Raw genomic sequence first — 11,277 nt, forward strand, 5'->3', positions numbered from 1 at the left:
ACACTGTCAGCTGTCTGAACGATTACCGGCCAGTGGCACTCACTTCTATCACAATGAAGTGTTTCAAGAAACTGGTCCGGACCCACATCCTCTCATCCCTACCGCCCGCATTGGACCCCCATCAGTTTGCCTACCGAGCCAACAGGTCTACGGAGGACGCCATCTCTACGGCTCTCCACTCCGCCATGTCCCACATGGAGGGTGGGGTGGGGGGGGGAGCTATGTACGGCTGCTCTTTGTAGATTTCAGCTCTGCATTTAATACCATCTTACCTGACAGACTGGTGACCAAGCTAGCAGACCTTGGAATATCCAACCCCACCTGTCTCTGGATTAAAGACTTCCTGACTGACCGCCGTCAGAGGGTGAGGGTGGTTACCCACACCTCCACAGCCCTCAGCCTCAGCACCGGCTCACCTCAGGGCTGCGTGCTGAGCCCCCTGCTCTACTCACTCTACACCCACGACTTCACAGCCACCCACCCCGGCAATCACATCATAAAGTTTGCCGATGACACAACGGTGGTGGGCTGCATCTCTGGGGTCGACAAGATGGCATACCGGGACGAGGTGGAGCAGCTGGCAGTGTTGAGCAGGGTGAACAACCTGAAGCTGAACCAGCTCAAGACCCAGGAAGTGATCTTGGACAGCAGGAGGAGAAAAACTACCATACAGCCCCTGTACATCGACGGGGGCTGTGTGGAAAGAGTCTCATCCCTACGCTTCCTGGGAGTTCACCTGGAGGAGGACCTGTCCTGGAGGACCAACATCACGGCTATCGTCAAGAGGGCACAGCAGAGGCTCTACTTCTTGAGAGTACTCAGGAATCTCCACCTGAGACAGGATCTACTGGTGTCCTTCTACCGCTGTTCTGTGGAGAGCATCCTCACATACTGCAGCTGCGTATGGTTCTGCAGCTGCACAGCAGCAGAGAGGAAAGCTCTCCAGAGGGTCGTCAACTCGGCCCAAAAAATCATCGGGTGCCCCCTCCCCTCCCTGGAAGAACTGTACAACTCCCGCTGCCTGAAGAAGGCAGCCAACATACTCAAGGACCCATCCCACCCCGGCAACAGCCACTTCGATCGGCTGCCTTCCAGCAGACGTTTCAGAACCATGCGAACCCGCACAAATAGACTCAAGAACAGTGTCTACCCCCGGCCATAACAGCACTAAACGCAGCTGGAATGTAAAAAAAAATTTAAAAAAATAAATAAATAAAAATAATAAAAAATAAAATAAAATAAAAACTCCCTCACGTGCAACATGAGGAAGCCACCGGTCAATCACGATCCGGGACTGTGCAATCAGCGATTACACGCCAACTGGACAATAGTTATCATATTTATTTACATATTCAATCCAAAATAAAATGCCTGCACAGCATAGGAGGTAGGAAATGCTGTCTCCCACCCCCTCAGCACACTGGGAACCAGCATTACTCCTCTCTAGTCAGTTCACTAGTCACTTTATACTTTTTACTGTCTCGTTTTTTCTACATTGCCTCTTAGAGTGGTCTTAGGCCATATTGCATATTGTGTATATTGTGTTGTTTTTGTATATTGTGTGGTTTCTTCTTTTTTTTAAATGCAAAGCACCTTAGGGAAGCAACCTAAATTTCGTTGGACCTGTACCTGTACATGCACAATGACAATAAAGATCATTCATTCATTCAAGAGACGGTGCGGTGATCAGCAGCCAGTTGAGGCACGTCACTGCGTTGTGCCTCAACATGGATTGCGGACTCGGCTGACTGCTGGCCTGCTGTGCAGTGAGACCGTATTGCTATATGAACTATATTATACATTTACATAGTTTAGTTAGCTGAGGTATATAATGTACAGTGTATTTTGTCAACAACTGTATGTGTGTAAGTATTTCTTGTGCTGAGCAATCATAAAACGGCTGCAAAAGACGCACTGGCTGAGGCTCGCAGTAATCCCGCCTCCTGGTGGTAGAGAATGCACCCCCGCCGTAGAATGCACCCCCTAACGGGAGTGTTATATCAACTAAAGCCCACACTTAAACTTTCCATGTGCAAGTTTGAATCTATTTAAAAAAGTTATTTAATAAGAACCAAAAAGTGCAAAAACAATAATGTTCGTGTTGGAGGAGTTGTGAATGACTGCTGGGCCACAACATTAGGTACACCTGCAGACTGCAGCACGGATTTCATATTTCATTCATTCACAACTCCTCCAACACGAACATTATTGTTTTTGCACTTTTTGGCATCTTATTAAATAACTTTTTTAAATAGATTCAATCTTGCACGTGGAAAGTTTAAAAAGTGTGGGCTTTAGTTGATATAACACTCCCGTCAGGGGGTGCATTCTACGGCGGGTGTGCATTAATCCAGCACAACAGCGGCACATGGACTTCATTTATAAGTAAAGGTAAGACCATAATAACATTTTTTTTATTAAATGTGCTTTTTTGTGTGCTACAGTTTGTATGTGTAAAGTTAAAGTTAAGTTAAAGTACCAATGATTGTCACACCCACACACTAGGTGTAATGAAATGTGTCCTCTGCATTTGACCCATCCCCTTGTTCACCCCCTGGGAGGTGAGGGGAGCAGTGGGGAGCAGTGGGGAGCAGTGGGCAGCAGCGGCGCCGCGCCCCGGAATCATTTTTGGTGATTGATGGTATGAGCTTTTAAACATAACCCGTTAACTGCTGCCAATCAAATGCTGAGTGCCAAGCAGGGAAGAATGCTGGTATGAGCTTTTAAACATAACCCGTTAACTGCTGCCAATCAAATGGTGAATAAGATACTCTTTAGGGTTCATATGTTTATAAATCTGACTGTGATGAAGTCAGTGCCTCACCAGCCATGAACCTCACCGTGGGTCACTGCTACCATTGTTCTCTGTTTGACTAATACCACTTGATCAAAATAATAAAAGTATGTATGTACTGGCTTCATGAAACCTTTTCACTTTCCAGTTAGTTAAACACCCCCACACAAGAAGTCGCAGACGTCAGGATGAGTTGGACCCGTTTTTATATGGCAGGTGTGAAACTATAACAAACAGATACAGTATAGGTGCATCAGTATACACAAATAATGCAGCAATTATTAATTAAAGCTTAACATAAATCATATACTGTCTCATTACATTGATATGAGCCAAAATAATGCATTCAAAATAAGACTTGTAAATAGTTCCCTAAACATTAAATGAACTACTTAAATGTACTACTTTCTAACATATATTCCATCTACACATCATTTTTTACTGCAATACTCACAGGGAATGCTTTTATGAACTCTAACACAGCTACAGAACTGAACAACATGCCGTCTCCGTGGTCTGAATCACATTACGTCATCATCTCTGCGCAGCATGGCCAGGACACTCACTTCCTGATTCTCTTAAAGAGCCAGTGCACACAATACTAATGGCAGAGCCAGAACACTCCCCGTCTGGCATCCTATGGATACCACAAATAAACAAACTTAAACATCACCGGATAACAGAAAAACCAATTCTGATATGGGTCTAAAATAAGTCTTGACAGTCCCTTGGTTAGCGACTCTAACCTCAACCTTTCTCACGGTTCCATCGACACTGGGAACTGTCTTTGCAATGACGCCCATTGGCCACTCATTTCTTCTTGTTTGTTCGTCCTTAAGGAGTACTACATCCCCTTCTTTAATGTCAGTCCTTTTGTGGTGCCATTTCTGACGAGATTGGAGGCTGCTGAGATACTCCTTTTGCCACCTGCTCCAGAAGTTGTCTGCGAGGAACTGAACACGCTTCCAGTGGCTCTTCAGCATCTCCTTCTGGTCGATGTTGTCACAGATTGGAGGAACAGCATGCGTTTTTTGTGTGAGCAGCATAGCAGGGCTTAGAATGAAAGGATGCTCTGGGTCTGATGAGACTGGTATTAGCGGGCGGGCATTCATTATGGCTGTGACTTCTGCAAGAAATGTAGTCAGTATTTCATGGGTAAGTTGGGCACGACCAGCTTGCAGCAACATGTTGTCCAGAATGCGCCTCGCCAGGCCGATCATACGTTCCCATACTCCACCCATATTGGGATGCATGGGGTGGGTTGAATACCCATGTACACTTGTGTTCCTGTAAATATTGTTGCACTTTGTTCTCGTCTGGCACTGACGTTGTGATCTCTTTGTGAGCACCAATAAAATTAGTGCCACAGTCGGAGCGCAGCTGTTTAGCAGGACCTCTCAGCGCAAAAAAGCGCCTCAGTGCATTGATAAAACTTGATGAGCTCATCTCCTCCACAACTTCAATGTGAACAGCCCTTGTGCACAAGGAGGTAAAGAGTACTGCCCACCGTTTGCTGTTAGCCTGTCCTCCTCTTGTACGCCTTGTGAATACTTCCCATGGGCCAAAAATGTCCAAGCCCACATAAGAAAAGGGGGGCTCTAGCTGAAGTCGGTCTACTGGCAGGTCACTCATTATTTGCTCCTCAAACTTTCCTCTCAGTTTCTTGCATGTAACACACTTGTTTATAACTTTGCCAATGCACCTTTTTGCACCTACAATCCACAGGCCACTTTCTCTGACCGCCCCTTCGGTAAAGTGTCTCCCTTGGTGGTTAACCTTTTCATGGTGATGTCGCACAAGGAGGGTGGTTATGTAGTTGGTGCCTGGTAATATAATAGGATTCATTTCTTTTGCTTCTAAGCCTGAGCGAATAATGCGACCACCGACTCTCAATAGGCTGTCATTTCCAATGATGGGGTTAAGCTTTATGAGCGGGCTGTGTTTGGAAAGATTTTGTTTTGCTGAAATGCATTTGATCTCATCTGCATACGTTTCTTGCTGAACATTTTTCATCATAATGTTCTCAGCTTGCTCGAACAGTTCACATGTAATGGCTGTTTTACAGATATGCCAACCATTACAGTCTTTGTTTGTTTTGGAAGAGGAGAAGCATTGTGCTACGTGAATCAGGTTTGCTACAGTTCTTTTCAGTGATTTCCATGAGGAAAAGCGTTCCCAGCGTTTTGTGTCTAACACGGTTTTTGTAGTGTTTGTGCAGAGGGTTCTTACCTCTGGGCGCACCTCTGCATCACTGTCTGGCTCCAGTAGCTCATACAGATGTTGCTCTGGCTGGATGTCTGAAGAGCACTGTAGGAAGGCCGGCCCTGTGAACCATGACGTTTTCTGCAACTCTGAAGCTGGGACAGCGCGTGAGCCGTGGTCAGCAGGATTTTGATCCGTTGCGACGAAGTGCCATTGCTCAGGTGTTGTTGACTCTCTGATGCGTCGAACACGGTTGTTTACATAGACGTAGAAGCGCCTTGACTGGTTGTTGATATAGCCCAGGACCACCTTGCTATCTGTGTAGAAGCCAATTTTGTCTATTTGATGGTCAATCTCATCGCTTATCACTTCTGCCATTTCCACAGCCATAACTGCGGCACAGAGTTCAAGCCTGGGGACTGTAAGCTCCGGCTGGGGGGTGAGTCGTGCCTTACCCAGAACAAAGCCAACTTCTGTTGTGCCATCAGCAGCGGTAACTTTAATATAAGCAACTGCACATATTGCTTTCATAGATGCGTCCGAAAAGATGCATAGTTCTACACATTTGGCTTGAGAAAGTGGGATGTTAGAGTATGTGCGCGGCATTTGGAGGTTACTGAGGCATTGTAGGGACTGCTGCCATTCTACCCATTTCCCTCTCATGTCCTCGGGCAGGGCTGAATCCCACTCTGTAGTGTGCAGCGAAAGTTCTCTCAAAAGGAGTCGTCCTTGGATGATGACTGGAGACAGAAACCCTAGCGGGTCAAATACACTGTTTACTGTTGAAAGGACCCCTCTGCGTGTGTAGGGTTTATCTGTATGGGGGATGTGAAAGGTGAAATAGTCTGACATTATGTTCCATTTTATGCCAAGGCTTCGCTGATCAGGAAGGTCGTCCTTGAACAGGTCCAAATCCTGGAGATCTTTGGCACGGTCCTCCACTGGAAAAGCATCCATCACCTCAACTTTGTTGGAGGCTATTTTGAGGAGCCGGAGATTTGAGGCTGCTAGCATTTCTTGTGTTCTTTTGACAAGATTGATGGCGCCTTGCTCAGTGGGAACAGACTTCAAGGCATCATCCACATAAAAGTCTCTTTCAACAAACTGACGCACATCTGCCCCGTATTTTTCCTCTCCTTGTTGTGCAGCTCTTCTTAGCCCATAGGTTGCTACTGCAGGGGAGGGGCTATTGCCAAAAACATGGACGCACATTCTGTAGTCCACTATGTCATTTTTGGGGTTGTTGTCTTTGTGCCACACAAATCTTAAAACATCTCTACAGTCCTCTCTTACTAGAAAGCAGTAAAACATCTGCTGAATGTCTGCGGTTATTGCAACTTTATGCTTCCTAAACCTCACCAGTACACCCAATAGACTGTTGTTTAGGTTAGGCCCTGAGAGTAACGCATCATTAAGTGACATACCTTCAAACTGTGCGCTGGAGTCAAATACCACTCTTATCTGCGATTTTTTCTGTGGATGGTAGACTCCGAAAAAGGGCAAATACCAATACTCTTTGTTTTTCTGTACTGGGGGTGCAAGCTCAGCATGTCCATTGTCCTTCATCTTTTGCATAAAGTCTGTGAGGTGGGACTGCATTTCTGGGTTTTTTATGAGTGTGCGTTGCAGTGACTTGAGGCGACTAACTGCATACTGGCGGTTGTTTGGTAGTATTTTCCTTGGCTCACGAAAAGGTAGTGGGGCCACCCAGCTCTTTGACTCATTTTGTGTGAACTCATTGTCCATAATTTTGAGGAATAACAGATTCTCCATCGAAGGTGCAAGCTTGTTGTCATTTTTAGTCTGACAGAAAACATCTCTTCCAAAGCTTACGTTGCTTGCATTTTCTTTCATTTTTGTGCTACTGAGAGCTAGCTGTCGATCTGGAAGATTAGTCTCTGATTTGATAGTGAAGTGATTTTCACAAGGAGGAAAATGAGTGGGCCTCCCATTTGCTAGAACGTGAGTCTTTAAACTGGTGACCTCTGAAGGCTTATGAGTGCTGCCCAAGCAAACTTCTCCCACTATCACCCAGCCTAGATCCAGCCTCTGTGCATATGGTGCATTGTGTGTTCCATTGATTTGACTGCGCACTTTATGGACTCTTAGAATGTCTCTTCCGAGTAATAGAAAAATCTCAGCACTGTCATCTAGAGGTGGTATTTTGTGTGCAATACGTTCGAGATGAGGATGACCTTGTGCAGCGGCTGGAGTGGGAATTTCCTCTCTTTTGTTTGGTATCATGTTACACTCGATCAACATTGGTAGCTGTATTGCAGTGGCGCCATCTATGGACTCTATGACGTAACCAGAGGCTCTGCGACCAGCTGTGAGACCTACACCAGAACAGGTCTGCAGAGTGTATGGCGCTGCCAGGCTGTTAACTTTGAACATATCGAAAAACTCAGAGCGTGCCAATGACAAGTTACTCTGGTCGTCCAACATGGCGTACATTCTTTTGCTCTTGCTGCGGTCATTAGCTGGGTAAACACTGACCAGGCATATTTTAGAACATGACTTTCCTAAAAAGCCCTCCCCACATACCTCAGTGCAACTTGCAACGACTGTTTCCTCCTGCCCATCTTCTTGCTCCCCGCCGTGATATGCTGGAGGTAAGGAAGACCTGAGAGGAAGGGAAGGTGAGTCTGGATGCAAGGCAGAAGGGTGCTTGTCAGAGTCACATTCAGAACATTTAACTGCTGCTTCACAGTTACGAGCCACATGTCTGGTAGATGCACAGCACTTGTAACATATATTATGTTGCTTTAACAGTCTCTTCCTTTCTTGTAGAGGTTTTTCCTTAAAACTTCTACAATGTTGTAGTGCATGAGGTCTGTTATGTACAGGACACCATTTGTCTGGTTCATTAGTGGGTGTGGCCGTTACGCTTGTTTTATGCACTGAAACTGTTCTGCGGTTGTTACTGTAATTTTCTCCAAATCTGTCCTTTTTTACTCCGCTGATGAATGATGGCTGGATATGGAAGCTTGGGTCGTTGCGTGCCTTTGCTTGTGTCTGAATAAACTGCAGAAAGAAGGTAAAAGGAGGAAAAATTACTTTATATTCCTGTTTGTAGCGCGAGCCTTCCATCATCCATCTGTCCTGTAGTCCATACGGCAATTTTTCCACGATTGGAGCGATGCCTCTTGCCGTATCAAGATAGGACAGTCCATGTAAATATCCTTCTTGCATTGCTGAATTGATTTCCAACAGTAAATCGCTTAGCTCTCTTAGTTTTAGGTGATCTTTTGGCCCTATTTTGGGGAACTGGTCAAGTTTTGCAAAAAGAGCGCCCTCTATGGCCTCTGGCGAACCATAGGTCTCTTCTAGCCTGTCCCAGATGAGTTGTAATGCAGCTGGTGATTTATTTATATTCACTGCTCTGATACGACGTGCATGTTTAACTGACTCTGGGCCCAGTGATTTAATCAGGAGGTCAATTTCTTCCCCAGCTTTAAGATCAAGACTCTCGGTAGCGTTAGTGAATGATGATTTCCAAGCTAAATAATTTTCTGGTTTGTCATCAAACTTTGTGAGCTCAGACGTTAACAACTGACTCCTTACTAGATATTTAGCAAGTTCATTAGTGTCATTAGAATGATATTGAGCGGGTGAGTAATACCGGTTGCGGACAGTAGAGGGCGTTGTATACATAGGAATATTATGGGCACTGTTTTCTGGGGGTCTTTGGGGCTGATAGTCTTTTGAGACTGTGGGTACAGATTCCTGTTGCCTATCTGATTCCTTAATTTTTACTTTGTTCATCCCTTCATCTAGTTTAATGTCCTTTGTGTGTATTTCACGTGGCTCTTTATCACTGGGCTCAATGCTGGGCTCACTGTGTTTTCTTATGTATTCATCTGTCCGCTCATGGGCGCTTTGGAGTGAGGGCAGATGAATATAATGTTCCACTGTCGTTTCCAATCTTGCAGCAGCGTCCTCCATCACTGCTGCTTCAGCGGCGGCAGCTTGTGCTTCACCTTCTTTCTCGAGTGCATGGAGTGTTGCTTCCAATCTAGCTTTTTCTAGTTTAATTTCTATTTCTTTCTTTGCAAATGCAGCTCTGGCCTGGGCAGCTTCTGCTTTTGCACGTGCTGTGGCAGCTGCTAACGTTAGACTTGCGGCAGACGATCTGCTTCCGGACGATCTGCTTGCCCGGGAAACCGTAGATTCAGCGTTCTCCATTGTTCGTGTTGATGGACTCACTATGCCTTTACGCTGACTTAACAACGTCTGTCGTGCTGGTCTGAAAACAGCGTATGACAGTGCAGCCTGGGGTTCAGCAGTTCATCGAAAGGTGTCCCTTTTCACTGTACTGGCTTCATGAAACCTTTTCACTTTCCAGTTAGTTAAACACCCCCACACAAGAAGTCGCAGACGTCAGGATGAGTTGGACCCGTTTTTATATGGCAGGTGTGAAACTATAACAAACAGATACAGTATAGGTGCATCAGTATACACAAATAATGCAGCAATTATTAATTAAAGCTTAACATAAATCATATACTGTCTCATTACATTGATATGAGCCAAAATAATGCATTCAAAATAAGACTTGTAAATAGTTCCCTAAACATTAAATGAACTACTTAAATGTACTACTTTCTAACATATATTCCATCTACACATCATTTTTTACTGCAATACTCACAGGGAATGCTTTTATGAACTCTAACACAGCTACAGAACTGAACAACATGCCGTCTCCGTGGTCTGAATCACATTACGTCATCATCTCTGCGCAGCATGGCCAGGACACTCACTTCCTGATTCTCTTAAAGAGCCAGTGCACACAATACTAATGGCAGAGCCAGAACAATGTATGATTCCTGCTGATACTGTAACGGATTATCTTTGAGGCTCCAATATAGGAATCGTATCGAAAAATCGGGACAACCGTACTAAATACCTTGTTATTTCAGTGGTGTTTATTTGTATAGTATTTCTTCTTTTTTTTCCGTCCTGTCTAGCTACTCAGGCAAATCATATTGTTGATGTAGATGCCCATATTTGCTAAAAAAAAGATTTACTTTACAAAAGAGAAGTGCTGGATACTTTTCTTATTGCCTTATTTGTATTTGACTTTATTAAATGAATTTATAATATTGTTTGGCGCAGCCGGGCCGGAGCAGGAGCGGATAGAAAGAGAAAAAAAGGAAAACAGAGGGGGAAATTGCAGGGACAAGAGGGGGATAAGACAGAAAGACAACAACAACAACAACAACAAACACAACAATAACAACCACAACAACAGAACAGCATCAGCAAATAGGCTATGTACAAATATGATAGTAAAAGTGATATTAAAGAAGCAGTTAGTGAAGTAAATATTAATAATAAAGAAATGACAATGAACATTATTACACAACAAATGCAGCAATACAAATACCAATAGAGAAAGCACTATTGATAATGAATGATAAAAATAATTACCTCTATTATCAACAATACAATTGTTTCAAATGGAACAATACATATACAGTCACGATCAAAAGTTTACATACACTTGTAAAGAACATAATGTCATGGCTGTCTTGAGTTTCTAATTATTTCTACAAATCTTATTTTTTTGTAATAGAGTGATTGGAGCACATACTTGTTGGTCACAAAAAACATTCATGAAGTTTGGTTCTTTTATTACTTTATTATGGGTCTACTAAAATGTGACCAAATCTGCTGGGTCAAAAGTATACATACAGCAATGTTAATGTTTGGTTACATGTCCCTTGGCAAGTTTCACTGCAATAAGGTGCCTTGGTAGCCATCCACAAGCTTCTGGCAAACTTCTGGTTGAGTTTTTGACCACTCCTCTTGACAAAATTGGTGAAGTTCAGCTAAATTTGTTGGTTTTCTGACATGGACTTGTTTCTTCAGCATTGTCCACACGTTTAAGTCAGGACTTTCCCAAAGTCCTGACTTATTCTAGCCTGATTTAGCCATTCCTTTACCACTTTTGACGTGTGTTTGGGGTCATTGTTCTGTTGGAACACCCAACTGCGCCCAAGACCCAACCTTCGGGCTGATGATTTTAGGTTGTCCTGAAGAATTTGAAGGTAGTCCTCCTTTTTCATTCTCCCATTTAAAGCACCAGTTCCATTGGCAGCAAAACAGACTCAGAGCATAATATTACCACCACCATGCTTGACGGTGGGATGGTGCTCCTGGGATTAAAGGCCTCTCCTTTTCTCCTCCAAACATATTGCTGGGTATTGTGGGCAAACAGCTAAATTTTTGTTTCATCTGACATCACATGGACAAAGATAAGACCTTCTGGAGGAAAG

At 44.1% G+C, this 11,277-nt stretch overlaps 1 protein-coding gene across 3 annotated transcripts; it reads right to left on the bottom strand.

Moving 5' to 3' along the window:
- Nucleotides 1-3,000: 3,000 nt before the first annotated feature.
- Nucleotides 3,001-9,783, bottom strand: LOC133650793 (uncharacterized). Of its 3 annotated transcripts, none has more exons than XM_062048444.1 (3): nt 9,648-9,783; nt 8,054-9,417; nt 3,001-7,619 (listed from the first exon to the last, which is right to left on the bottom strand). In XM_062048444.1, the coding sequence occupies exon 3, from the start codon at nt 7,448-7,450 to the stop codon at nt 3,944-3,946; it is 3,507 nt and encodes a 1,168-aa protein (XP_061904428.1). In that variant the 5' UTR covers nt 7,451-7,619; nt 8,054-9,417; nt 9,648-9,783; the 3' UTR covers nt 3,001-3,943. The 3 variants fall into 3 exon arrangements, with proteins under 3 accessions (XP_061904428.1, XP_061904427.1, XP_061904426.1); XM_062048443.1 differs by having other exon boundaries at nt 3,001-7,641; XM_062048442.1 differs by having other exon boundaries at nt 3,001-9,417.
- Nucleotides 9,784-11,277: the final 1,494 nt, after the last annotated feature.

The sequence above is a fragment of the Entelurus aequoreus genome, linkage group LG05 (genome assembly GCF_033978785.1).
Source record: "Entelurus aequoreus isolate RoL-2023_Sb linkage group LG05, RoL_Eaeq_v1.1, whole genome shotgun sequence".
NCBI lineage: Eukaryota > Metazoa > Chordata > Actinopteri > Syngnathiformes > Syngnathidae > Entelurus > Entelurus aequoreus.

What these genes read in the sequence shown, in the direction of transcription:
- LOC133650793 (XM_062048442.1), bottom strand. Translation starts at nt 9,181, where the DNA reads ATGGAGAACGCTGAATCTACGGTTTCCCGGGCAAGCAGATCGTCCGGA.